The sequence below is a fragment of the Phyllosticta capitalensis genome (assembly GCF_038381095.1).
Source record: "Phyllosticta capitalensis strain CBS 128856 chromosome Unknown BKA78scaffold_3, whole genome shotgun sequence".
Taxonomy (NCBI): Eukaryota; Fungi; Ascomycota; class Dothideomycetes; order Botryosphaeriales; family Phyllostictaceae; genus Phyllosticta; species Phyllosticta capitalensis.
This window is the reverse complement of record NW_027117441.1, coordinates 2,391,843-2,419,262: the sequence shown is the minus strand read 5'-3', so window position 1 is coordinate 2,419,262 and position 27,420 is coordinate 2,391,843. Positions and strand designations below refer to the sequence as shown.

Below are 27,420 nucleotides of genomic sequence, written 5' to 3'. Positions count from 1 at the left end.
TCGCGGACGGGGAGCATTCGAGCCTGCAGGTGTAATTCTGATCGCGCGATGCCTTGCTACATGTATCCAAAGAATTGATTTGGCCTCTGGCGACGGCCGGTAGGTGCCCTTTCCCAAAAAGGAAAGGAGGCGGCTGTCTGCAGGCACTCTGAAAATATTTCTTCGAATTTTCTGGCTCCTCTGCTCCCTCTCTCTTCAACTCCACAGCCCTCCTCGCTCCTCCTTTCTCCTGCGCGCAAATGTGATTGAAACTCGAATCCTTTCATCGCGGAACCCCCTCAGCCGAAGCCGCATTTGACACCCTTCCACTCCAATCCACCACACAAATTGCAGACTTGAGCTCTCAACGTCGGTCCACGGCGCAAATATTCTTCGACTGCGTTATATACAACTCAACATGGCTGAGGTGGAGACTATCCTTGTTATTAGAGCGACCTAGCTAATGCTGAGTAGCATTCTGAAGATCGCAAAGCTGCGGTCATGAAGCGAGAAGTCGAAGTCACTGAGCGAGAGAAGGCCGTCAAGGAACTCGAAAAGAACCTTCTCTGCAAGGAGAACCAGCGGGTCAAAAAGGAGATTGATCTTGTCAACAAGGAGGCTACACTCTTCAAGAAGATGGGTAATATTATGAAGAAGGAGACTCAGCTTCTCAATAAGATGGATGAACTTTTCAACAAGGAGATGGAAATGATGGGCAAAGAGTCCAACCTTCGCATGCGGGAATCTCTCGTCGCAATGAGAGAGCGCCAGATCATGGAGCTGTACGCGACTTTCGGCATCCAGACTCCACCGCCCGAATGAGTTTCCAGCATCTCCTGAGCGACGTCTCACAAGACTCGAAATGAAGCTCGTCACTCAGCAAACAGAAGCTACAGACAGAACGTTGGATTGGAAATGGACAAAGGGAGTTGTTGATCAATTGATGACTGACCAAGTCTTGGGATGGCATGGGCTTTCAACCAGATTCAATTGCTCTCAGTCTTCTCTGGACAAAACAATGGGTTGGTATGAGCGAGCAAAATCCCACTTTTCACAACTTCATAAGGCAGATGCTCTTGAATGCTCCTCACGCACACACGGCTCTGCCTTGTTGAACTGGATTCTTCTTGTATACCACTCCTCTTTGGCACTAATCCATGTTTGATCCTTCTTTCACCACCCGCTGGGCGAACATTCGCGCTTGGGAATGATCGAACTTCCTTCTGGATGACAGCTTTGCCGATATGGCTTCGGGAATAGTTTTGCGAGTTAACCCCATCTCATGTGCCTAAATTTTGATGTCAAGATATGTATACACAGGGAGTGATCAAAGACCTACTCCCTAAAGACTTAGACGTTTGAGCTTATAAATGGATACCTACAGGGAGCATTCAAGCACCCCATATTGGCTTGGAGTCGTCATTTGGTTTGCGTTTCAACGTAGCAAGATAGAAAAGATGAGCAGGCATGGCGCAGAATGAAAACAAGCACAGCCCCTTTCACTTAAAAGAATCCTCACAAGCCTCCCTCCACCCAAACCATCCTTCTCTTCACGCTCATCTCTCTCTTCTTTCTTCCTATAGAGCTCCCTGACTTCATCACCACCAAAGCAATCTTCACGAAGACAAATTCACACCGGCTGCTCCACATCGACTTTTTACTCGACCTCCTCCGCTTCCACCTCCACCTTCTCATCCTCGACTTCAACCTTGACCTCGACCTTCGCTCGAACTGCACCTCGAACTTTACACGGACTCTACCTCATTCTCGCTCAACCTCTATCTCGACCTTTACTCGACCTCTTCCTCGCCCTCGCTCAAACTCCACCTCGACTTTTGCTCGACGCTTACCTCACCGTCCCTCGACCTCCACCTTATCGTTGCTCAACCTCTACCCCATTCTCGCTCAACCTCCACCTCAACCTTTGCTCGACACCATGGAATCATCCTCCATCAACAAACCACGTACTCCTGAGCAGTGGAGAAAGGCGATCGAGGCCAAGGAGAGAATGTGCGAGGAGCTCGATGAGGAAATTGTTGAGCTAGAGCATAGCATCAACGCCGATGAAGACGAGATCAAGTTGATGGAGAAGGAGTTGGAGCAGGCTCTGGAGCAGGTGACGCGGGCTGAAGCTGAGCGCTCTCTTGCACCCAAGATTTCCAAGTCTGAGAAGCGTGACTACAATGCGTTCTTGCGGTGCCGTGCTCTGGTCAGGAACACGATTCTTCACATTGGTTGGAACATTTCTCTTGTCGACAGGTTTCCGGTGTCTGAGGAAAATGATCGTCAGGCCAAGGCGATGATGTACGCAGACCTTCACACGGTCCAGCAGACGTGGTACAGAGACATCAACCACACTCGGAAGCATTCTCCAAAGTGGATCGTTGAAAAGATATTCGATGCTTTCAAGAAGCATAACTCGAAGCTTGAGGTCGACGGCATTGACGAGCTTTACCTTCGTCTTGGAGAGGTCATTGGCGACGACGACCCGAGTTGTGAATGAGGGATGAAGGATGGAAACTCGATTGACAGCATGGAAAAGCGTCGACACACCATCGGGATGATCCACAACGGCGCGGCGACGGCAAGCGTGGGCAATCGGCAGGGAGCATGAAAAATGGCGGCTTCTATTGATTAGCCGCTGTGGACGACGGAAGGCTGGATGGAGTTTTGGCTGGATTGAGCTTAATTCATGGCAGTGCGATCCTATCAGGTAGATCTCAATCACACATGGACCTCTGCTTGACCTCATTTTGCCCACAACAACGCGTCAACGCTTCGCCTACACCTTGATGACGCCTCGCTCACATCTTACGTACATTCTGAGCAAGACACATGATGGATGTCGTGCGGCAAGCGCGAGGGCCACTTTCGCCGGCTGGGGTCCTTTCCTTCGAGGAAGTCGCGAGTGCTTCACCCTCACATCCACGTCGACGCAACAGCATCCGCACATTCTCCACGTCTACCTCACGTCGAATCTGCTGCCGAGGAGCTGCTTCTCGCCATTCGATCGACATCGGCTCTCGCACGCATTGAGCTTGTACAGGGTCAGTTCTCAGACATCTCGGCCACACTTCATGATTACTGACATCTCCCGCAGCAGACGCAGCATCGAAATGCGCGATGTCCGAAGAGCACCCCGATCCTATCCACGCCTTAGAGTGCGAAGTAAGGCAGGCTGCTCAGAAGGCTGCCAAAGACCACGCCCTCGACACACGCCTCGTATCACTTCCAATCCTCGGAGTCACCCTAATGTTTGGCATCGAGCTGTCAATCACATCCCGCGAGGATGTGCTGGAGTATCTTGGGCACGTCAAGGACATCCTCCACGACTCGCACCTCACACACACTTCATGGATCGATGAAGAAGCTTTCGAGTTAAAACTTCTGATGGGAGCCCACATTTGGCAGTCGACCCGCAAAGACCGATTCGCAATGAGCATTGTGCGCAGTATGGCGACGACTTATACGCTGGCATCAAGTACATACATTCAATCTGTACACGTCAGGCTGGCCCGTAACCCAACAACAAGGCGTTTAAGTCGAGAACAGCACCAGAGCCTCCAGGACATGGCATGCTTTCTAAAGATCTCTCTCCTGCTCAACCCCAACACTTTACGCCTAGTCTGCGAACATGCTCTTGAACAAGGGTTCGTATGGGGCCAATCAGATGTTCTTCTCAGGTTACCGTCCCAAGTCCTCGAAAGTGCCGTCCAAAATTGCCTCCAACGTCCAATGGCTGCAGGAGTTCTGGAAAGCGCCAAATCCGCTCTACACGACAATGAGGCGTTAAGCCTGCTCTCTGAAACCTTTGACATGTCGTCTGTCAATCAGACGGCCAAACAAAATCATTTCGTGTTACTGCACGCGGGCGGAAAGAACTGGGACCACTACTGCGCAGTTCACGCACCCTCTACATTCTGGACGACTGGCTTACCCCAAACCTGTCTCAAACAAATCATTATCTTTCACGACCGGGCCATAGCAGCGTTGCGCAATTGCATCGCCGTCTTCTTCACCCGCAAGCCATCGGACTCTGAGCTGGCCAAGTTGATCGCCCATACCAAGTCGACGCTTTTGCTCAGTCAGGGTGCAAACTTGACAGTCACGGAGCCTTGTATGAATACAGAGATCTGGTTCCGACCAGATGGCATAATTCAACACAACGTCATCGACAAGCTCCTCAGTCCCCTTCTCAGGAAAGCCTTAAAGTCGAGGAAGAGTGGAGTCCAGCAGCCGCGCCCAGCGTCTCAGGTAACGTCGACTCGGAATGCCCACCATGAACGTTTCACGGTCGTCTTTTTTGTAAGGCGCTCCTGTGGAGACTCTTTCTATTCCACGTCCCCGCTGCGACAGCTTTGCACCATGATCGAGGGCCTGCCAGAGTTTCTCGGCCAATCAGAAAATTCGACCTTCTTGATTTTGTACGAGCTTTGTTCGAGCTCGGCCCATCCAATGCCGAATCGAGAAATCTTCGAGTTTCTCCCAGCTGAGGGAGCCACATGGATCATCACCACAAATCCTGATCGACTCACTCGAAGGAGTGATGAAGTCAAGCCGATAACTGAACATTTGCAGACAAGTGGTGGTGGCTGGCTTACGTCTGGTATTCAACGCGATGATGTTGAGCTCTCAGACTGGCTCACAGTCGACGAAGAAAAAGCCCTGAATGTAGAGACGGGCTTAGAATCATGAGTAATTCTCTAATGTACGCATACAAGGAGCATTCAAGCGCCTGACGCACTTGATCCTTGAGCCCATCGAGTCATTTATGTATAGTCACAGGGAGTCGTCGTAGCTGCGTGCGCCACAGCTTCCCTTCAAGAATCCCCACTAGCCCGCAACAGTAGTGAATCGTGCCTGCCGTATAAAATTCACTATACATTCAAATTTTGGGGTTTAGAGCAGCAGTCCACCCCACACGCGCCGAAAAACAACGCCACATCAACACGCAAAAGTACGTGGAATAAGTTTCCTTGACTTTCAGGCAAGTCCATAGAAACAGTTCAACATTGCATCGACAATTTGAACACCACTGCCGGAGCTGCTGGACCGGACGCCGTCACCCACACAGAGCGACAGGCAAACTCACTCAGGGTCGAGATTTCCAAGGTTGAAAAGCTCAAGCAGCGCATCGCGGTGATCAAGATCGATGAAGCGGCCCGCATCCAGTGCCACGATGGTAGCTTCACCAACGCCATTCCAGGCTTCATTCCGCCGCGCATGCTGTTCTACAGTGGAAAGCAAGGCGATGTTCAGAACCAAATGTGGGCGACCGAATGGGACCTTGACATCGCCGCGGCCGTCTTTATGCCGTGTAAGTAGCAAGTTGTTACCTCAACTTTCATCGATTTATACTGATAAAAACTAGACCACCCCACAATTCCTATTGAGCGAAACTTTGACGATGACCACGGCATGGGATGTAAGTTTCTTCACTGCATCATGGAGGTTCCTTGTACTGATGAGATTAAGCCGTCATGCTTACAACCTTCGCCACGGCATGCCGCGAAATGTGGACTTTGTACCTGGCTCCACGCCTCGCCAACCAAGCTGCGGGTCGCCGAGTGGCCGCTGGAATCGACCCAGCAGTCTACAAGATCTCGACGAAGAACGCGACCATACACCGTATTCTCCGCAACTTGGTGCAGAAGAAGTTCGACAAGCCCCAGCGCCTCACACCCGGCATTGGTGCTGTCACGGTGCTTAGCACCACTCCTCTGACCACGGCGAAGAAAAGAAAGACTCGTGACGACTACGTCAAGACCGAGACACAAGTCCTAAAACAGTCAAGGGCAGCCTAGAACACTCCCACTCACCAAACTGCTCGACCACAGCGGCTGCAGCCACCGAAGAATCTGCGATGATAGACCCGGTCCTGAAAAGCGAGTACGCCGTGGCATACCACGCCAGAGCTGGCGAAAAGGCATGCTAAAGTAATGGTGCCTTTTCCAACGACTAAATCAATATAGACGCGTACAGGGAGCATTCAAGCGCCTTATCACTCAGAGACTTAGGCATTTCAGCATGTAGTAAGGTAGTTTCAGGGAGCATTCAAGCACTTCTACCACATCTTGGAGCTGTAGTTCGTTTTGCAACCCACTTACCGAGCCCTTTTAGCGGTGCTGGAGCATCGCATCCCGGGGCTTTCGGGCACTCTGCGAATCGTCGACAGTGCTTGTGTAGTCTTTTCTCTTTGGACCCTGTGGCACACGAGAGTCAGTACAGCATGTACCGTTTCCAATAGTAGATACTCACCACGTGATAGATTTGACAGCTGCCATTGCACAACGGCAAACACAAATTCAGCTGGTGTGCCAGCTCTGATTAACACCAAACCCCGTCGTTTACTGGAAATTCTAAGCACCCTCTGCCACTATACAGATCATTCTTCACGTTACACTCACAATACATGATATGGGCGGCCAATCTGTGGATTTTCCCAACTCACGGGATGATGCCCTTGTCGATCCAGTAAAGACTGCCAGGCAGGTACGGAAGCCACGCACAGAGGAACGGTACCCAAGACTCACACATTCCAGACTGAAGCCGGGGAGAAGCACATCCAAGCCGAGAAAGAGCGCTTGATTGCCCAGATCAAGCACCACAAAGCGGCCTCGCAAGAGCTCGAGGCAAAGAAACACAACACTCCGATCTCAGCAGAAGGAGTCAGCGGTAACGCGCAAGACGATCGATATAGAGAAAGATGCCATTGCCATGACTGCACGCTGCCATGATCTCATGGACAAACTCGGCATCCAGACCCTAAACCAAAAGATTCTCGAGTTGCTGGACGACCTTGGCAGATCCGGCACAGTATCCAGGATTTGATAATCATGGTTGTAGTAAGCGTTTTTGGCTTCGGGGCGAGTCAGTGGGCTTTGACTCGTCAGGGAAGGTCGAGGCAGATAGCTATGGCGCTCCATGGAATACACAACCACACAGGACAGAGAAGGTGAGACGTATTGATATTTGAGAGTGATGTCAGATTGGCTCCAGGAACAAGTCGCGAGCTGGATAAGGGGGTAGGATACAAATAGGATCTGGACCTTGTAAATAAGGCTAGAGGCAGTAATCCATGCAAAACAAGAGCGGAGGGGCCTGCTCGAGGCCAGTAGATCGTCAATAGACTGCCTGCCAACTTTCTTTATCGCTAGTGCTTGATGTCCCGTTTCTGGTTGCAGTATGGGATAGCGTCCGGCTCGTCAGTTTCGCTGCCATTACTTGGTCATTTCTGAGTTATCCCCTGGTTCTGATCCGTTTGCTTGCTCATTAGTAGCATCTCAGTCTTTGGTGATGTCCTGTTCCTGGCTATCAATGCTTCTGCTAACTCAACCTGTCTCTCGTCGGTTGCCAATTCAACTACCCCTGTTCTCCCACATGTGCCTGTCTGTGCCTCGTCCCACCGTTCTGCTCCATCTACCCTATCTGCTCCATATGCTCCCGTGAACAGCTATCTAAAAGCTTTTTAAGACGCACCATTTGGAACGTAAACCTCGAATAAACATAGATAAGAAGAAAGAGGGGGATAATAGTGCAACCAACCAGGGTAGTAGGCAACACAACTGATTGCTGAAGTTGCGCAATTGAGTTGCGCAACGCAACGCAATGCAACGCAATGCAACGCAATTGAGGCCTCTGGTTTGGGCAACGCAACGCAACTAGGGGGTCAGATTGCGTTGCTGAGTTGCTAAGTAGGGAATTTAGGGGGGTTTCAAGTATTCCAGGCCTGGATAAGGCAATTATTTCAAATAATTACCTTATCCAGGCCCTTACATATAGACTAATATCTATACGCGCTGAGTTTATACCTAATTAATTGCTTACTCACTAGTCTAAGGGGTGATACGCCTAAGAATATACCCCTTATATATAGTAGCCAGTTTTAGCAATTGAGGCAACGCAACATAATTCAACCCCTAGTTGCGCAACGCAATTAGTACTAACAATTGCCCAGGGCAACGCAACGCAATTAGGGCCCCTATTGCGTTGCTTACCGCCCTGCAACCAACTTTTTGGCGTACCCTTTATCAACCTAAGATAATATGTAAAGGGAGGTTTAAGAATTGCAATTTTGCCTTAAGGGGAATGGATGGTAGAGGAGTTGGAGAGGAATGTCCAGGATGTCAGAAGTTGTAAAAGCTGTGAATTACCCTTTTCGGACGAGTCAGCCGTCTCTAAGGATTGCAATTTTAATTTCAATTTGCAAACGAAGGTAGCCTATTCGGCGTCTTTAAAATGACCTCAAAACGACTGGAAAACAGCCTGAAGGCATCTGGATAATGTCTAAGATGTTAGAAGTTATAAATCTCCTAGATTACTCCTTTTAGCTAATTTGACTATCCTTCAGAGTTGCAATCAAAATTGCAATTATTAGGAGAGCGTGACCAATTCAGTATCTCTATAATAATACCAAGACCTTGCTTTAACGGCATGAAAGCGTCTGGATAATTTCCAAGACGTTAGAAGTTGTACACCTCCTGGATTACCCCTTTTGGCGGACTCGGCCCCCCTTAAAAATTGCAATCCTAATATCAATTTTCTTTGATACCTTTTCAATGACACTAAGACGCTGTGTTAACGGCTTAAAGGTGTCTGGATAACGTCCAAGACGTTCGAAGTTATAAAATCCCAGATTGGTTACCCTTTTCGGCCTTTACGTATCTGTTGCCAAGAATCGATTCAGGAAATTGAAATCGTTCAGGACGTCCGAAGTTGTAGAAACCCCCAATTCCCCTTTTCGGCCAACACAACAATCTTCACTCTAATCCAGTACTTTCGTTGCAACGTCAAACGTAGCAAGAAATTGCAATTTTCCAGCTTCAACTTCTTCAAATCACCACACGCAAGTCAAGATCGGCAATATCAATTCTCAGAGCCGCAGCCTTATTAGGCAGTGGTCGATGAAGCTATTGCCTACTTGAGCCCTCCTGAGTAAGCCACCGCACTACTTATTGCTCCCTCGACTTCGCCTCTGCTCCCCCAACTCCAAACTTTTTCAACTTCTTTTCCAATTTCTAAAGAAATTGCAATTCTAACTCTGCGCTGCAGACATCAACAATCAAGGAGTACGCTGTGAGCCATCTTCAGGTCCCCATCCAATCTAGATCTAACAACAAGCATCTTCAGTCCACAAACATGGAACACGAAGACAAGGCAAGCACGCTATCATCGAGTCCAATGTCGGCTGCATCCGAGGTAAACAATTGTTTGCAACCTTATTCGATACCCAACGCTGAACCCATACGTACAGTCTACCGAGGATCATCTGGAATCGTGTGTCGATTCTCGTTGCACTCAGGCAAACATCCACGGTTTGAGGGTCTATCAAACGCTCATCTCCAAGTGCGCCCTGGTCTGGGATAAGATGATGGATGGCATGGGACTTTGGGAGATTTGCAAGACAATTGACAACGGACAACCCTCGAACCCGGACGATGTCAGCAATACCGAGGCGGAGCTCCAATGTGTCCTCGAAGAGCTGTCGTCCGCACCGTACTTCGAATGGACTCCAGCCGACAACGAATGGGTCGAGAAGAATTTCAATTTCGGACCTTGGCAAGACCTGGAACTGGCTGCAACAGATGATGACGAAACGACCAGGCAGGAGCTGAACAAGCGGCAGCAGGAACTTCTCCACAACATCACACAGAGCCCCGACTACAAGAAATACCTATGGTTCTGTCGCTTGAAGGACGAGATCAAGGAGACGCAGAACGCTCTTTTCGAGATGATGGAAAAGCACCCGGAGCACAAAGATGTCTTGCAAAAGATCATCACTGCAATCCGCGAGCTCTGGATTGGTGGTGGGGAGGTCTTTGGGCTCAAATATCTTCATCAAAAGACCACCGAGATGTTTGAGGCTGGCAACCAATTGGTCGCAAGCTTCGGTGCTGAATTGCCTTTCCGCCTTGGCGAGGCTTTTGAGGCATCTTGAGCTGGTCTAGGGTAGCAATGGCTTTGTGTTGGACAGGCACGGAAAAGGTTTCTCAAAAGAAAAGGAAGGACTATGACCCGGTAAAGGTCTCAAAAATATGTGACGAATACGGCCCAAAGGCACATATTGGGTACGTTTTCAAGGTATTTGGCGGCAGCCTCTGGATACATATTTTCAGAATAACGACGGAATGAACCATACATCACATTGACAGATTTCAATCTTGGGATAATTTCATCAGTATGGTCTTGCTAATAGCTGACCTCGACGATGGATCAGTTTCAAATGGACTGATAATTCAAATTTTCAGATAGATGTAAACAAGTCCATATCTTTCAAAAAGGCTCAGGATGATCCATAGGATGGAGTAGATGAGCTGGAACTCGAAAGATTTGAAGGTATTTAAACAGCGGAGCGGGCTGACCTCTGCCAAACAATTATTCATCTTGCTATGTTTGGAGTTGCAATGACATTGCTGAATTAGGACGCAGAAGGTTGTATAGGCTGAAAGGAACCGGGGGATTGTGCAACTTTGGACGTCTTGCAAAATTTCAATTCTGAGAAGTTGGCTTTTGGCGACAAGTGCGGAAAGATTGGTGTCAAGTAGTTGGGAAGGCCAAAAAGGGTAACCGGATTCGTACGTCGGACGTCCTGAACATTTCCAATTTCAAGATTTGGCTTTTGGCAACAGGTCTTCACAAGGTACAAGGTGCGAGGTTTAGTCTAAAGTCGCGATAACATTTTGAACGGCTAAGTCGAAATGTACGCGCACAGGGAGCATTCATGCGCCTTACCACTCAGAGACTTGGTTATTTCAGCATGTAGTAAGATAGGTACAGGGAGCATTCAAGCACCTCTGGCCCAACTTGTTCTCACTCTTTCTTCCGTTGTCTTTTCTTGTGGCATCTCCAGCAATATTTACCGTGTGATCCGCCGGTAGGCGCATCCTGATCGCACCCTTCTGCAGCACATTTTCTGTAGGGGCGCTCTTGGGTCTCTTGATTTTCGCGTTTGGCCTTGTTGATGCAAGACCAACACTTCTTCCTATTCTTGGCTGCGACACCCGAGCAATTTGGCGATGCACATTGCTTTGGCGGCGTTGGCAGCGACTGCGCCTTTGTGCGCGTCCTTTTCGTCTTTTGTTCCGTACCGCCAATTGTTTCGTGACGTGAGGAGTCATCGTGGTCCTCTTGCGGCTCACCTCGGATTGTTTGTTTCTGCATTTCAAACAATACTTGCCATAACCGACTGGAGCTGCACCGTCACAGTCGGGCGTCATGCATTTTCTCCACGTGTCCGTCTTGCCGCTCTTCGAGGCACTAGGCATAAAGTCTGGTTGACGACAGCTTTGTTTGGACATTGTGGAGTTGCACAGTCTCGATTGTTTCTCATTCTGCGTGAACATGGCTGGCAATAGAGACCTCCAGGTCCATTTGGTGGTGCTGGCATGCTGGTCTTGGTGTCCCACAGGAGAGACATAGCAAGGTGCCTGTGTGTAGTAGTTTGTTCAATCTCTTTCAAGAAGGATGATAGCTGAACCGGTCCGTCTGCAGCCCTCGTCATGCGGTCCAAGGAAGCTGAAAGGATTGCTGTATTCTTGTCGAGCTTTTGGACAGTATCTTGTAGAGATGCCATAAAAGAGCCGTCGTATGCGGAGACGCCTTTGCCACGTATAATCGTTGTAGGAAGATCTCCAGGGATAATTGCCTCGAGAAACTTTTGCTGGCGAGTCAAGGACGTCGAGAAGGTACCCTCGTGCATGTTGGTACTGGGTGATACCTTGATGCAGAGGAGGATATGCTCAATCTCATGTGTTCGGAAGGTAAGCCGCAATGCCGAGCGAAGTCTCTTGAGTTGCGGAAAATTGGGGTCTTTTTGGTGCTCGTTCAACAGTCGGACGATGGATGTCCTCATTCTCGAGTAGAAGCCCACCTCCAAAGCTCTCCGTCGTCCTTGAAAGAGGTTAGCCCAAGGAATCAGCATGTGCTGCTCTGTCCTACCAGTTTCCAGCTGCTCCTCAACGATTGGAGCAATGGTAGCGTCAATGATCACAAAGTCTGAAATTTGAAAGTTGTCGTCTTGGATACCCGAGAACAACCAGCCACCACTAGTAGCTTCAAAACAGTTGATCAAGGGGATGACCTCGTCCTTTCGTCTAGTCAGGCGATCTGGATTCGTGGTCATAACCCAAACTGGCTCTGTGTCTACGACAAACCGGAGGATCTGACGGTCCTGCATCGGATGCGCCGAGCTGGAACATAGTTCATTGAGGATTAGAACCCTCATGTTTCCATGTGAGCGTAGGTATTCTGGTATTGAGGCAAGCATCGTACAGAGCTGTCGGAGTAATGACGTGGAGAAGTAGGCATCGTCACGAGATCTCCGAATGAAGAAGATGATGGTAATCCGCCCATCGTGAGCATTGAACCGTACCAGATTCTTCACTTGGAGCTCTTCCTGTTGATCGCCCCTCTTGGATGTGATTGCGGCCCTCATGAGCGGACTGAGGAGCTTGTCAATGATTGTGACGCGCACAACACCATCAGACTGAAACCATTCGTCGGTATTGAGGCGAGGCTCAGTGATGGTTATTTTTGCATTATCACGGAGCAATGCAAGCTGTCGCACGTGGGCAACGATCGAATCGACTGCCCTTTTCGTGGGCATGCGTGAAAACTGTAGGGCCATGCAATTTGGACGGGTGGCGATTGACCGGTCATGAAAGGTCAAAGCTTGTTCAGTAGCTGGTTCAGGGATTGGAGGCGCAAGAAAGATGGATGGAGTGTTCTCCCGGCAGAACGTTTGCCATTCCCGACCGCTGGCATGCAAGAGAATGAAGTGGCTTCCTGGCATGGGTCTGTTGACTGCTGAAATTTCAATTGTCAAGTTTTACAATTGCTTTTTGTCGTGAAGAGCCGCTTTAACCTGTGGAAGAACGTCGTCGCGTGCTGGTTGCTCGAGGCAGTCCTGAACCAGACTTCGAAGGCGCGGAGTCTGTCCACACTAGAGCGGCGGACTTGATGAACTCCCCCAAACGTATCCGATTTTCTGGACCTCATCACAGATTTTTCTGCCGGTCTTGTGATTGAGCTGTAGCGCATAGGATGGGCTGAGCCGGGGCAGAGTTCAAGCAAAATGACTAAGTTGTCTAACACCAGGCCCGTATGCTTGAATGCTCCTTGTGGCCATCTTTGTAGAGAGCTTTTACTCAGGACCGACGGCGTCGAGGAACTCTTGTTGTCGGAACAAGGACGTAGAGAAAGTGGAATCCCCGATTTTCGAGTTCTTGGAGATCCGGAGACACAGGAGTATACTCTCAATGGTGTGTGTGCTGAAAGCGGCATCTATTACCTCGCGAAGGTGTCTGACTTGCTGAAGGTCTGGCGCCCTCGTCTTAGCGTGGAAACGCGTCACTGTAGCCATCACGCGACCGTAAAGACTCAATTCTGATGCTTTTCTTCTTCCTATAGGTCTATTAGCTATAGTCCAAGGTGAAAAGGAACATCATACCTGATTGGAGCTGAGTCTCTATTAATGGGGCGATATATTCATTGATTACAAGCCAGTCTGATGGCTCAACATCATTGTGTAAAACTCCAGATGTGAGCCAGCCATCACCACTTGTCTGCAAATTGTCTCTGATTTGTCATGGGCATGAATGCTCCCTGTGCTCCTGTGTTCTGACATAGCAGTGGAATCAGGAAATTATTCTTCGCACATATCAGGGCTCTCCTTCGGCCTGATGATTCGTTAGCCAGTTTCCTATGTTTGCTTTTCTTCGAAGCCTTTACCATCTTCAAGCTGTCTTTGAACGATCGACGCTGACGCCTCATCAACTGGAACCCAATCTGAAACTTGAGGGTCGTTGTCTTGAATACCCGTGGTCAGCCAACCACCTCCAGTGGCGGAAAACATTTGCGCGAGCGAGAGAACTTCTTCCCTCCTTCGTGTGAGGCGGTCGGGGTTGGTAGTCAGAAGCCAGACCGGATCCTCATCCGGAATGAAGTTGAAGATTCGTCTATCAGACATGGGATGCGCTGAGCTTGAGCAAAGCTCGTGTAGAATGAGCACCGTCGAATTCCCATGATCCCTGAGGAACTCTGGCATTGTTTCAATCATGGTACAAAGTTGTCGAAGCTGTGATGTCGAATGGTATGCGTCGTTTCTCGACCTTCGCACGAACAGAACAATGGTGACGTGTTGTACGTTTTCAGTGCTTGCCTTTACAAGGCCAAGACCGTTGACTGAAGTCTCTGAACGATTGCCGATTGGCTTCGATGTCAAAGCTAGCCGCAGCATTGGACTTCGCAGAGAATCAATAATCCCGACTCGTATCAACCCATCGGGACGGAACCAAGGTGATGTGCGCAGGCAACATTCAGTGACGGTGACTCTCCTAAGTTCCGAAGCTTTGCAGCATGCCACAAGCAATCCACAGCGACATCGATCTCTTCCTTGCTAAGTTCGCGGGTGAAGCAGATCGCCATGCAATTGTGACGGGCAGCGATCGCACGGTCCGTGAAACAATTGTCTGTGGATAGGCCGGCGAGGGTAGTGCAGGTGTGAAGATGGCCGAGAGAGTGTGGTCATGGCAGAAGGCCTGCCACTCGCGACCGCCCACGTGGAGCAACAAAATCTGCTTGCCCGCGAGTGTCCTATTGAGTAGTTGAAGATCATAAGTATTGGCCAATTGGATGAGCTTTTTGTTGTCGGACATCGCGGCCTTGACTTGCTGCAGAAGCATGGCTTGCATCGGCTGCTCGAGGGATTGTCGCACAAGATCCTGTAGATGCCGCTTTCTGAAATGCAGAGTGTCATTTCTGCTGACTCCCCAAACAAGCCCAGCTCTTCTGGCTTCCTCGCAGACTGCCCCGACATCGTCGTGGTCAAGGAGCAGGGAGACTCGGAGGTAACAAGCTAGATCTTGTAGTTCTCAAACATCATGCGTGGCCAAAGGTTTGGTTGGAGATTGCGTGCCGAACGCTGTGATGGTCACCTTTTCGAGAAAGTCCCCAGATTTTAAAGAATCCTCGGTCGCCATGGAGCGTACGATGCTCATGGTCAATCTGTCTTGGCGGGTTGGTTGGAAAATCCTTCCGCCCATGCGAAGCTTCAGTTCCGTAGACTCTTTGTCAATCCATGCGCAATGGGTGCTTGGTGAGTTGCGCAAGGCTTCCATAGTGTAGATCAGGAACGCGTTGGCGTCGTCGCGGTTGCTGATTTGGGTATGTATTCTGAAGGACAAGGTTGACGAGAGGACTGGGAGAAATGTGTGAGGATGACATCGAGGGCGTCGGCTCTGTCTACGAACTTTTGGGCCGCCGTTTTGATTTCACCCTGGAAGACGTCAATTTGCCCGCCAGGGGTGCGTTCTGAACGGAAAGTCAGTAGCTGCAATTTTTCGAGCTTTGCAGGCGCTTACTTGTACGTTGACAGCGCAAGGATCGCCCTCGCGTTGAATGCACTCGGCGTTGACAGCGCGGAAAATGCGATCGTCGATAAAAAGCATTGGAGTCGCAAGAAGCGATCGCTTGGTGGGATGCGAAAGGCGCGTTGACTCGTAGGTCGATGACAGATGAGAGTGACGCTTAGGTGGAGGGATGCCTGGTCGCAAGAGGTGGAGAGCCATCCAGTGGCTCCTTCCTCAAGCGACGCGCTCCGAGTATGTCATCGCGACATATGTCGGAAGGGGGCGCGACTTGGTGGCCAAGGCATTGTCGCTTGATGGCCGTCATGTTATCTGCGGCAGGCGCGACAGAGATGGTGAAGGGAAGCTTGCCTCCACAGTGGGTCGCAAAAGAGACGACGACTCCACGGCGGTGTTGGGTGCTTGAATGCTCCTTGTAGCTTTCCTTCAACAAGCTCAAATGTCCAAGTCTTTGGGGAGCAAGGCGTTCGATCACTCCCTGTACACATGTCTTAATTTCAAAATTTGGGCACATGAGACGAGGCTAACTCACCAAACAACTGAGTCCAAAAACACGGATGAAAGGAGCATTCGAGCACTCTACACCGCTTTGGGGTCGCCATTGTTTTTGCAACCCACTGAATTTGAAAGGCGCCAATGAGACCCTCCGTCACTTGTATGCTGCCAAGTGAGTCAAACTGGCATCGACTGTCGCGACAAGTGTTTGGATCGAAGCATAGTTATTTCTGAGAAGGAAAGAATATACATGAGGTAGAGAGGGATAAGGATGAATAGAAAAACACTAAAATCTGTGAGCTATTCCATGTCTTCCCGCCACATTACAGTCATCTGCAGCCCACAAGATGAAACGCACAGCAAGACCGCATTGAAATCAGTCTGTATTTCAAAACCACGTACCGGCAGGATGAGTTGAGTCTGAGCTTGACCACGTCCTTGAAGATCTGTCGTATGAAGACGGAGATGATGTCTCAGGCCGCATAGGACGCACGGTCAAGGTTCTTGTTGGCATTCTAGCGCCGCTAGCGCCGCTGAAAATATCTTCGGAATACTCCAAGTCCTGACGCTGCGTTGGTCCAGTCCTAGGGCTGAGAGGCCAGTTTGTCGGCGACTGCAAGGGAGTAGATCGCGGCGTGCGCTCCAGAGACGAAGAAGCCAACTCAGGAATCGTGGTACTTGGGACTTCAAGCTCGACAGGCGGCTGGACTGGGGCTTCAAGTTCCGCGCACCACTCGCAGTATGCGCGTGACTCATCTGCTGCGCGCCTCAGTGGTGTTGTCGGAGCCTCGCAGTAGCCGGGCACGACTGAAGACTCGAGCGTTGAGTGTGTTGCCTGTGGCTCACTAACAGCTGCTGTCTTCCGATGGATCATGTGTCGGAGAAGCCGCTGCGCGTTTCGCAGATAATCGCGTGGGTTCGAAATTGGCGGACCTTGGCTTTCTTCAATGTCTTCTTCCGTCTGAGTTCCGATGAGAGGAGGCGCATGCGAGTAGCTTGCCAAAGACTCATGCTGCTGCGCGGCAGCCACTGGTGGTTTCCATTCCGTTGGCCTCTGCTCGTTTATTGGGCGGTTCAAGCGCGTGCGAGATCCATGCACTGTCGCGCTCCGTGAGACTGTACCAAGAATGGATGTCAGCAGATGATTTCGAGGCACAGAGGGTTGTAAAAGTAATGGCAACTTCGGAGTGGGGGGTGGCTCGAATGCTCCTTGTAGTTGCGTTCTTGGACTTCGTCGTCTAGCGAGTTGAAAATCAGGATCCGTGTATCCCGGGAGTGATCAAGTTCCTTGCTCCCGAAGAACTTAGACATTTGAGCTTGTAAAAGGGGAGATACAGGGAGCATTCAAGCACACCCCGCACCGCTTTGGAGGCAAAATTTCTTCTGCGATCCTCTGTGGAGGTAGCTCATGGTCGCTTACCTTGTTGCTCATGAAAAAGCTGTCTCGGGAAACCACTGAGTGGATATATCTCGCACTCGCCAAAATCGATGCGCATATCGAGTGTTGCCCATTTGTTCGTGAGCTGCAATCCTACCGTAGACACGGCAAAGAGTGACTGTTTTATCATGCATTGAAGGACCTGGTCGGTGATGATGATTTCCATGCTGGCACCGGCGGAGTTTCGTTCCTTGATGGTAAACACAGGAGGTCGTCTCATCTGGTACGTCCATGATGCGAGAAGTAAGCCGAGCTCGCGTAGCTCGTTGGATCCTTCTTCAAAACGGCACTCGATTGTCCCTGGAGCAAATCAGTTTGCGTCTCCGTGGCCTTTTTTGCTTACACTCACCACGAACAACATTGTTCTGAGCTATCTCGCCGTGAAGCTCGAAGTAGAAGCATGTGGCAACCAAACGCATGGCGATGCGCCTGTACCTGAGCTCTTCATCGGTACGCAGTGCCTCATTTCGCACAAAATTTTGGAGTGGCATCATCTGACCAACAGCGTCAAGCTGAGGAACATTTCCTTTCAACACGGGATTGATGCGTATGAACCTCGACTCCTCAGACGAGTCCGGAAGGCCAGTCAAAAACTCGTTCCAAATTCTTTCGCAGTCTAATGACGTGTTGAGAACGCCCCTGAGAATGTTAAACAGTCGTTTGGGGTAGTCCATCATCCCACCGTTGCGGATAGAGGGCGAAACTGGAGATCCTTCGCGGTGCAAATTTGGCGAAGCACCAGTCCCAATCGAGAGGACCATGTCAGGGGACTCGGAGGGCCGCGCATGCCAAATTAGTCTACGCTCCCGCTCTGCAATAGCAATTGGATTGTTGTGGTAGATGGCGCCATCGAGATACACTTGTTGCGAAGGACTGTGCTCGAATGACTTGAAATACCGAGGCGCTGCAGATGTTGAGCGTGCTCTACCCCGGAATGATCAGCTTTTGTTAATGACCGGGTGTATGTACTTACGCTTCCCAAATTTTAAGCTCTGATTGAAGGTCTTCAGGCCGTTGAAAGTGGTATGAGACTAAAGACTGTTAGCAAGCACTTGCACAGGCGGCCACAGTGGGGGGCAAAGAAACGTCAACTCTAAGTCGGGGTACGGGTGCTTGAATGCTCCCTGTCGCCATCCTTTTCCGAACCCAAATGTCCAAGTCTTTCGGTAGCAAGGTGCATGAATGCTCCCTGTCTACACACATCTTGACTTGGTGGTTTGGACATTAAATTTGTGCCAAGCGACTTTTGCATCAGAACCTGGAGTTGACGTTCCTTTTGTCCCGCTCTGTGCGGAAATTTCCTTACGTTTACCAGAGTTTGGCCGATTGTAGTTTGAAATAACTACTGGAGTCCCCGTGGCCGCCGACGTGGTAGTCACTGCAACCTTGACAGAGCTGCTGTGATGCGCAGTGCGACTTCCGCCAAAGAGGAAATCATCCTTGCCAAAAGCTTCTATCAAAGCTTCCTGGAGGGGCTTCGTCTCGTAGATAGATTGGTGGTGGTTCTCGATTACCCAGCCAAAAAGTGGAAGGCGACCTCCCGTGCGGCGTGTAAAAGCCTTTTTGCACAAGGTTTCGAAACGGGCGATGCACTCCTTGACCGACCACTCCTTGGCTGCTAGGCCGAGGGCAACAAGTCCTCCCGTGCTGCAGTCGTTTACATCAGTATTGTAGTTCGAGAGAGGATCTTCACGTACCTCGTCCCAACGATGAGATCAAAAAAGCGTTGTATGGGCAACTTCCCGCCCAGTGCTTGCTCTATCTGCCAGAGCACCTCGAGTTCGACAATTCCTCTGATCCCACCTCTCCAAAAGGGTCAGTCTCTTTTCGAAACAAAGTGCGTCGAAACTTACCCGTCCAAACTCAGTATACGAACACCAGCAGTCTCCGGCTTGAAACCTATCTTATGTGACCAAACTGGGCCAGCATCGCTGCTGCAAAGCGGACACGCCTGAATTGTCAACTCGTTCTTGCCAGAAGCGTTCCCGTAGGCCTTGACGCAAGACGTGCAGAATACATGTCCACACGGCAAGGAATGCTCCGGCATTTCGAACAAGCAGCAAAAGCAGGCAGAATGACTGATGAAGTTGGGGCCAACATCTTCTCGCGCGCATCGGCGATAGAAGACCGACAAGATTTGCTGATGTATCCGGGCAGCGGCTTCTTTCTCCTCTTTTCCAAATTTCTTTTCTAGCTCCAGGTACTCCAAAAGCTGCTGGAGAGCAAAATATACTTTGATATTGAAGCTTTGGTGGTAGCCTTGGAAGGAAAATCGCGAAGCGTAGTCACCAGCGGCCAGAACCCTACCATCTTTGGTCTGGTGCCCTTTTGAATGGCCATTGCGGACGTTGACGCAGCGCGCACCACTGTCCGTGACATACTCACACGGCCAGTGGCTGTTGCAAAAAGTTTCCAGGGCATTTTCCAACTGCTCGTTGTACTGGGGAAATATCGTGTCGATTCGACCTGCGTTCTTTGTGAGAAACAGTCGTAGCTAGAGAGGACCGCCTTACCTTTTTTCTTGGTGCGCGCCACGTCCAACATGATGGCAGACGCGACCACGTAGCTTAGAACGTCGAAAACCTGCTTGGGCTTCGTCTTGTCTTGCCATGTGTCCATCACCTTCAGGACCAGTTTGAGAATATTTCCACCAAAATCGAGTGGAATCGGGCTGTGCAACCGTGATGCGCTGACGAAGTCGAAAGGTTTGTCCACCACGCGGGCGAAATGGTCGAAGGCTTGGTCGAGATAGCACTGGAGCTCTTCGACCTCGAGAAGCATGCGCAGCTCTTCCCTTTGGAGCCGAGCTGCCAGACAGGCTTCCCGGATGGCATTGTACAAATTCCCAATCTGCTCGTGGACGAGCTTCGGCCGCCTTTGTCGTGGGATTCGGATGACCTGGACCCATTAGACTTACAGCAATTCGCCGTTGTTGGGTTTCTCACTTGGATAGAGCTGTAGTAGCAAAGCATTAGCTGCTCAACAGTCTCAATCTGCCTGTCCCTCTCGCGCCAGTATTGAGCGGCTTGTTTAAATGTCTCGTTTTGATCAACTGTCTTCTCCAATGATTTCAACATGTCAGTGGTGGCGGCTTTTATGTCCCAGAGCGATTCATTGATGTTGTAGTCCTCGGCGTTGAGAGCGAGTATGGCGTGAGGGAGAAGCGGCTGGTTGGATGATGTCTCAATGGCAGAAGCAGCCCAGCCCACCAGCTTTTCCAAAACATTCTCGACAACACTGCAAATAATGAGCGCATGCGAAATCATCTAGTGGCTCACTCACCGATGATTCTTCAAGACGAAGACCACAACGTCGGAAAAGGTGTAAAGAAGGCGAGGATAAAGGTTCGTGACGGCAACTTCTCTGCTTGCACAGTCCCAAGTGATTTCTCTGGACGAGAGGGGAATCGCATGGCTTGATGTGTTTTCATCTCGCGTACCAAAAGTCCCAAACCTCTGTTTCATCACAGCACTAACCGGCGGTCGTGAGCCTCCAGTCAAGCCCTCACAGTCGGCAAAAAGAATGGGATTATCGTCCTGAGCTGTGGATGGGTCGGAATACAGATGGACGTCTGCTGAAGTAGGGTCGAGGACCCCTGGTTCGCCAACGACGGGCGTGGGGTGCTCCACGTCATCGGATCCAACCTTTTGGAGGTCAATGAGCAGTTTCACGAGGGTGCTCTTGCCATGACCAGTTTCGCCGACAAAAGAGACCAGGCTAGGAGTCCGTGAATCATTGGAAAGCCGACAGTCGGAGGTTTGCCGATGGAAGTTTCCGGGGGTAGCGGATGGTCTCTTTGTGCTTCTCATCAAGTCTGCAAACCGTCCATAGTCTTGGAATACCGGACGGCCGAAATCTGGACGTTGGATGCCAAACCAAGCGGTCTTGGAATCGTCGAAGTGCAGCTTTTGCCTGAGCGACGGCTCTGTGGGCGGATTAAAAGTCCGCGACACCTTCCGGGCAATCGACGCATTCGACTTTTCATGAGGAACACCTCCAGGTGAGAAGCGCCCCCTTTTGTGAAGGAGCTGTCGGTTCCAACATCCGGGGCAAAAGACCAAGTTGCAGCCATTGCAGTAATCTAGGATTCTGTCGTTTGCGTTGCAGTCATCGCAAATGTCGTAAGTTGCGCCAAAATCCTCGTTCCTGGGTACTTTTTCGGTCGTGAATGCCTGACCCTGGTGACGACCTCCTCCACCGGGCAACAAGACTTCGACATCAAGCAGGCTACTCTGGCTTTGGATCGTGTTGTAATCGCTCCTTGAGTATGTCAGATACGCTAAAATTTGTACTTTCGAAAGAACCTTACGATTCAAGGTTGGATTCTGCATCTTCGGAACCATCGACGTCGATAAGATTCACTGTGATGCCACTCGTATCCAGTTTATGCAGATCTTTCCAAGGGTTCGGGTCGCCTGTCATACTGATGGATGCTTCCTGAAGGCACGGAACAAAGTTGATGAGGGGCAAACATCGTCCACTCTTTAGCCAGGAAAGAAATCTCTTGTATTTTGTAGAAAATAAGTCGAAGCCTCTGATGTCCGGTGGAGTGGGGGCTTGTCCTCGTCGTAGTCAGGTTCAGCCTTGTCCTTCAGGCAGGGTCTGGAGAAGATACTTGAGCCGCCATTGTGTATGCGCCGACGATTGGCCTCTCAGAACGTAGTGTGGCAACACTCTACCAGCCAAGATCAGCGCGTCTTCGGATTTTGATGGCTGGCGTTCGTAGTGGAATGTCACACTAGGGGGCCAACTCTCACTGCGCTGCTCGATCGCCTTTTTCCAGTCCAAGCCACCTAGGCACTAAGGCAGCCGAACTGCTGTGTCACACAGAACTGGGACAGAAGACACCGCACTGCCACATGCCGCAGTGTTTTAAAATAGAGCTGACGAGTTTGCACACAACTTCCTAACTGCGGCTTGATCAACGGCGAAAGAGAAGCCCCTGCCCTTTCGCAAGGACGATCAATGCAAGTGACGTTGTTTGGAGGAAGGCCATGGCGTCAAACTCGTGTTCGTGGGGCGCGAAATTCAGCATTAGACAGCCCCAAAGACGCGTGGACGTTAGACAAGCTTGCGCCTACCAGAAGTTGCAGCGTTTGAACCCTGGACGCGACCTGTGAGATTAGGATGATAAAATTTGTTGGATATGAGCGTCCTCAAATGCTAAAATGCGGCGAACAGGGACGGAGAGGGACGGAGAGAGTGAAAAGAGGCCCTGGGAAAAATCCTCGTTCGAAAGAGTCGAAGGACGAAGTCTGGAGTCGAGCTGTAGGGACTGCGAATGCATTGAACGATCATGATGAGGACTTTTGGTGAGAGACATCACACTTCCAAGCGCCGCTGCCAAAGGCCATCTGTCTGCTCTCCCCTGGACACCGCCGTTGAAGCTGGATGGCCGAAAAGTGCGTGACGCGCGGAGCGCGGCACTGCACTTTGAGCACGCCCACACCACCTCCAGCCCAAAACATCAAAATGTTACACTCGAGACTCTGATCCAGTGCCCCAGAAGAGCAAAAAAACTTGAAGCACTCTTTGTGGTAGCGTGAGATCCTTAGTGCAGGGACAGCAAGTTTGTGGCGTACTCAAGAGCTCCATAGCCTTTGCAAGAAGTCTGAGAACCATCGTCTAACTGCGTGACATGCTGGAAAGCCGGAGTCGAGTGGCATTGGGCAAAGAAGCGTGAAGCAATGGAATGTACCAGCGCGCATAAGGAGTGATCGAACGTTTGGCCGCAGGACATAGGCACTGCGCCGGTGCAATTCGGCCAGATTTGTCTGTCAGAATGATTCGTTCAATGAGGTCGATTGATGGTCGTCGGCATCTCCGCCGGCATTTGGCCTGGCGTCTTGGTTGTTAAGCGAGCATCGCGTACCCACATTCCAGATGGCTTCGGGTAATTTCACCCCTCATCTGGCTGGCTCTAACGAACCACACCACTTGACCATCTTTACTTTTCGAAGGCCATCCCCGCGCAATCTTCGTTGGCAGCTGGTGTGCTGCGAGCGCGAAGGGTTTCATCGGACGAACGAGCTGCTCGATGCGATCCACGGTGCGACTAGCCGGTGCGCGAACAGCGATTCCTGGATTCTACGACCGTCGTTCCATTCGCAAACTGGACGGGTAGACGACCCTGTCGGCGGCCCTGGAATGCGAAAAAGGGTTGAGAGATGGAAAAGCGATGCTCAATGCGTCGCACGCAGCATCATCGGCAAGATGGTGATGTGGTGGGTTGCTGAGAGCAGCTGGCGCAGGTGCATTTGGCACCTGCCAACCTGCTCTCAGGCCAAGAGATGGGAAAGTGGGGTGCGCCTTCCTAGTGAGTTTATATTTTGCAAAAGTACCCTTCGCTTCTGCCTTCGGGCATTTGGTCAATTTGAAACGATACAGAGAAGTAAGTTTACCGCTCAGTATAATTGGCTGAACTCGTAACTAACGCCTAAATAGGATTAGCATGGCCCCTGCACTAAGGATGACACGCTACCACAAAGAGTGCTTCAAGTTTTTTTGCTCTTCTGGGGCACTGGATCAGAGTCTCGAGTGTAACATTTTGATGTTTTGGGCTGGAGGTGGTGTGGGCGTGCTCAAGCCGAAAAAGGAGGTTGCGAGTTCGATTCCAGCAAGAGGGAAGGCGCTCTTTGCCACACCCACACAAATATTTTGACCTCAGGCAACCACGTCGACCTGCTGTCACCAACACAGTTGTCATTGAATTTGCAACTGCTTTCCTCTCCAAGCTCTAAATTCTTGAGAAAGCACACCGCAGCTCACGACATCGTTCATTCAGTCTGAGGCTTGTCTGTTGAACTGCTACCTACCAAAGTACTTTTGATGTTGATGCGCACGGACCAGATGGGGCCTTTTGGCGGGGCGGGCATGCCCGCCCGCCCGGCGGCAAGCCACTGAGGCGCTGCACGCTAGTGGCTGTAAGCCACTAGCTGATGGCCCCAGAGCTCACCACCACAACCACTCCAGCAAACAACCAAGCCTGAGAACACATCTACAGGGAGCATTCGAACACCTCGCCCTGGTGTTGATGTTTCTGATCTGTGTAGCCAAATCGCCAAACGACTGAGTGCGAGCACACAACTACAGGGAGCATCCAAGCACCGCATCTCAGACTTGGAGTTTCTTTTAGAGCGCTGAGCTCTCGCCATCCTAATCACTCTCGCCATCCTAACCATCTAGGAATGCAAGCTCTTCTACGTTATTCAGCAGTTGAGTAACTCGCACTTGTGCCACGGTGTCAAGGCGCAGGCGCTTCTGCGTCCACTGCAACACCCCACTGCCGACCACAAGCGCGAATCCAAGGCCACTCGACTGCTCTTTTTATCTATCCGTCCGTCCATGTGGAACCAACTGCCAGTGGCACGAAAGGCCGAGCTAAACGTCTTGAAATTACGCGCGCCACTCGAGCGGAGAGCAAAACCTGAGGGCCGCCACCGTCGCGGGAATGGTCCTTCGGAGGAAGTCGCCACTGTTTGACGTAATACTCTTCGACGCCCTCGCACTACCACTGGGCAACCTCGTTCACGCCCTCCCATCCTTAAGACTTTGCTCTGCTTGCCGCATGCGTGGACTCCTTGCCCCGATCATTTGCGCATTTTACTGCGTCATTTCCGGCTCTAAGCTGATTCTTGCCTTCGGATATGAAGTGCGGGAGACTACCCGGCAGGCTGCCGAAGATCACGCCCCCAACACATCCCTGGTGTCACTCCCAAATGTCTTGATTCGGGTACGTGGATAGCAGCTTCGTGCGAAGCAACTTTTGCCCCAAACTTGGAGTTGACATTTCCTTCGCTATCCTGTGAGAAACGTTCAACTTGACTATCACGGCGCCTTGCGACTTTTGGCAAAAGGTCTCACGTCGTTCACAAGCTGCAACTTGCGATTTCCAACTATTGCCACCCTCACATTCGCTTGAGAATGCCGATGCCGTCCAAAAAATCCATCCTAATCACCGCGGTTGTCTCTACCGCTCACTGCGACTGAGGGCTGCTTGCCTCTTTCGACGCTGGTGTTGTCCTCGGCTTCGCTCTCGAGGAATTCCGTTGAATTCTCTACCTGGGGACTGGATGGCAATCAATTAGCAAAAGGGCTGCAAAGTTAAGGCTGCTTAGGGACAACGTACTCTTTTCTTTTGACATAAAGTCGCAGCAGATGCGTTGAGATGATGAGCAGGATTGCTGAGCCAAGACAAAATGCATAGCCCTTGGGATATCTCGGTGCTTCGACTGTGGGCAACACCAAAAGAGGGGTCCAAGCTGTAGACGACTGGGCAATCGCGTTGATGAGGACCAACGTGAAGGACCTTTCAGCCGGTGAAGACCGCAGTTGAGTGTTTACCCAGCCGTGGAAGACGCTCGACATTGCCGGTGAAGAATAGATGGTCGAGAAAGCAAACCACTTGGCTGATTCGGGCACATTCCAGATGACCAAGATGATCAAGCCGATGATGTTCCAGGTATGTGCCATTGTGATCGCCCACGCTGGACCAAGAACCAGATCCGAGGCGAAGCAAACAAACAGGGTGTAAAAGATGCCCAGCCCAGGAGCATCGTTCCGAGTTCGTTCACCTTGGCCTCAGAGTAGCGCCTGAGACTCTTGATCCAAAGCAAGAAAGCCCCCGAACTAGTGTGGATGCCCGCGTTCCAAAAGAAAACGTCGACAAGAATGATGGCCCAGAATTGCGGCGACAAAAACACGTTTTTCAGAGCGCCGATCCTGAACTTGCCGTGCGAAGCATGTCCGGCCCGCTTCAATCTCTCGACGCTCAACTCGATATTTTCTCTCCCTAATACCAGGCGATTGGGCTGCTCCGGAGTTCCAGGGATGACGAAGTAGCCCAGGATACCGATGGGAATCGTGATCACTGCACAGATGATATACATCCAACGCCATCCTGCCAGTCCGTTGACTCCGTCGAGTCTTGCGGATGCGCCGGCTTGAATGAAGCCGGCAGTGAGCGTGCCCAAAGAGAGACCGACATAGAAGATGCCTCCACGCCGGGCAATTTCGTGGCCGCGATACCAGGATCCTGCATGAAATTAGTTTTGGATTCTTCGAAAGGTCAATTCGCTGACCAAAGAGGTAGTGCATGGCCGGGAAGAATGCCGCCTACAACAACACAGTCAGTGGTCGATCATGTTTGTGTTATGCGGCACACTGACCTCGAACCAGCCTATGAGGAACCGGTATGCTGCCAACTCCGCGTATCCTGTGACACGATACTGGAGGAGGGTGAAAACACCCCATGCGACATCGAGAAATGGAATCAACCAATGCATCGGGATGTACGTCAGCAAGAACATGATTGGAATTTGCCCCACCACCGCGCCGATGATGTAAAATGTCTGGAGCTGGACGAGCTCATTGCCATGGAATCCAAGGTCCTCTTTGAGTCCAGCGACATACGCATTGTCTATGCTTGTCAGCAACCGAAGGGCACAGCGCCCAAATCTTTCGGTCATGTGGCTTACTAAGGTTGGCTTGGTCCACGTACTTGACCCAGTATGAGAGCACCGCGTAGGGGACAATCAGGAGGTCCAACCGGACGATGAGCTTTTTCTCCTCTGGCGTATCGGTATCGGCGAACCATTGGAGCTTCCACCAACTGCGCGCTTGAGCAGCCATGACATAAGACGGCAACCACGGATAGAAGCACTACAAGCACGGCAGTTCTTCAAAAAACGTGGCGCTATAGGATTCTTCAAGCTTTTAGTACTTTTCCCTCATCCCACCTTCAAAACCCGGCGTCATCTTGTTCGCACGCAATGCTGGGCCCCAAATCACCATTGACCAACCCAGGCGGAGCGGAACTTGGCGTTGAAGCTGACCAGGTGCAAGTCGGAGATTCGCCTAGAGTGCGTAAAAATACCCGGCTTTGGGACCTGTGAGTGCTACGCAAGGTAGCACAAAAGGCCTTGGATGGAAATTGCACCATTGCAAGGCTCCTTGATGTAAGGAATTGGCTCATTCACCCCACTCATGGTCCTTTGAAGTCATTCTCCTGACCCACAGTATTGCGGATGCCACAGTTCGTGAACATGCGCGCGGGTGAAATCAACAGTAAGAAGGGGACATCGAAAAAAGCGCGAGGTGGTTCTTGACCAGTCGTTCAGAGTGACCCCTCCATCCGCGTGTAAA

At 50.8% G+C, this 27,420-nt stretch overlaps 8 protein-coding genes across 8 annotated transcripts; 4 read left to right on the top strand and 4 right to left on the bottom strand.

Moving 5' to 3' along the window:
* Positions 1 to 397: 397 nt before the first annotated feature.
* Positions 398 to 801, top strand: BKA78DRAFT_351298 (uncharacterized protein; the record flags this gene model as incomplete). Its single annotated transcript, XM_066891141.1, has 2 exons — positions 398 to 406; positions 454 to 801. The coding sequence occupies 2 exons, from the start codon at positions 398 to 400 to the stop codon at positions 799 to 801; spliced, it is 357 nt and encodes a 118-aa protein (XP_066746909.1).
* A 1,114-nt stretch (positions 802 to 1,915) lies between these two features.
* Positions 1,916 to 2,482, top strand: BKA78DRAFT_293984 (uncharacterized protein; the record flags this gene model as incomplete). The annotated part of the gene is made up of 1 exon (XM_066886281.1): positions 1,916 to 2,482. The coding sequence occupies one exon, from the start codon at positions 1,916 to 1,918 to the stop codon at positions 2,480 to 2,482; it is 567 nt and encodes a 188-aa protein (XP_066746908.1).
* A 620-nt stretch (positions 2,483 to 3,102) lies between these two features.
* BKA78DRAFT_293983 (uncharacterized protein) lies at positions 3,103 to 5,783 on the top strand (the record flags this gene model as incomplete). The annotated part of the gene is made up of 5 exons (XM_066886280.1): positions 3,103 to 4,585; positions 4,883 to 4,936; positions 4,967 to 5,296; positions 5,351 to 5,404; positions 5,455 to 5,783. 5 exons carry the CDS (start codon positions 3,103 to 3,105, stop codon positions 5,781 to 5,783), a joined length of 2,250 nt encoding a protein of 749 aa, XP_066746907.1.
* Positions 5,784 to 9,117: 3,334 nt separating this feature from the next.
* Positions 9,118 to 9,916, top strand: BKA78DRAFT_293982 (uncharacterized protein; the record flags this gene model as incomplete). The annotated part of the gene is made up of 2 exons (XM_066886279.1): positions 9,118 to 9,177; positions 9,233 to 9,916. 2 exons carry the CDS (start codon positions 9,118 to 9,120, stop codon positions 9,914 to 9,916), a joined length of 744 nt encoding a protein of 247 aa, XP_066746906.1.
* Positions 9,917 to 11,191: 1,275 nt separating this feature from the next.
* Positions 11,192 to 12,769, bottom strand: BKA78DRAFT_293981 (uncharacterized protein; the record flags this gene model as incomplete). The annotated part of the gene is made up of 1 exon (XM_066886278.1): positions 11,192 to 12,769. One exon carries the CDS (start codon positions 12,767 to 12,769, stop codon positions 11,192 to 11,194), a length of 1,578 nt encoding a protein of 525 aa, XP_066746905.1.
* Positions 12,770 to 13,526: 757 nt separating this feature from the next.
* Positions 13,527 to 14,101, bottom strand: BKA78DRAFT_342257 (uncharacterized protein). Its single transcript, XM_066890376.1, has 2 exons — positions 13,708 to 14,101; positions 13,527 to 13,655 (listed from the first exon to the last, which is right to left on the bottom strand). The coding sequence occupies exons 1-2, from the start codon at positions 14,033 to 14,035 to the stop codon at positions 13,531 to 13,533; spliced, it is 453 nt and encodes a 150-aa protein (XP_066746904.1). The 5' UTR covers positions 14,036 to 14,101; the 3' UTR covers positions 13,527 to 13,530.
* A 3,454-nt stretch (positions 14,102 to 17,555) lies between these two features.
* BKA78DRAFT_367302 (uncharacterized protein) lies at positions 17,556 to 21,608 on the bottom strand (the record flags this gene model as incomplete). The annotated part of the gene is made up of 8 exons (XM_066892597.1): positions 17,556 to 18,201; positions 18,251 to 18,308; positions 18,584 to 18,924; positions 18,975 to 19,082; positions 19,131 to 19,743; positions 19,791 to 20,175; positions 20,223 to 20,514; positions 20,560 to 21,608. 8 exons carry the CDS (start codon positions 21,606 to 21,608, stop codon positions 17,556 to 17,558), a joined length of 3,492 nt encoding a protein of 1,163 aa, XP_066746903.1.
* A 3,414-nt stretch (positions 21,609 to 25,022) lies between these two features.
* On the bottom strand, positions 25,023 to 26,907 carry BKA78DRAFT_367280 (major facilitator superfamily transporter; the record flags this gene model as incomplete). Its single annotated transcript, XM_066892596.1, has 6 exons — positions 25,023 to 25,345; positions 25,406 to 25,850; positions 25,877 to 26,311; positions 26,358 to 26,391; positions 26,445 to 26,695; positions 26,754 to 26,907. 6 exons carry the CDS (start codon positions 26,905 to 26,907, stop codon positions 25,228 to 25,230), a joined length of 1,437 nt encoding a protein of 478 aa, XP_066746902.1. The 3' UTR covers positions 25,023 to 25,227.
* Between the last annotated feature and the right edge of the window lie 513 nt (positions 26,908 to 27,420).

What these genes read in the sequence shown, in the direction of transcription:
- BKA78DRAFT_342257 (XM_066890376.1), bottom strand. Translation starts at nt 14,035, where the DNA reads ATGATTGAAACAATGCCAGAGTTCCTCAGGGATCATGGGAATTCGACG. An exon ending in TCAAAGACAGCTTGAAGATG is followed by an intron (nt 13,656 to 13,707) that starts GTAAAGGCTTCG and finishes ACGAATCATCAG; the next exon opens with GCCGAAGGAGAGCCCTGATA.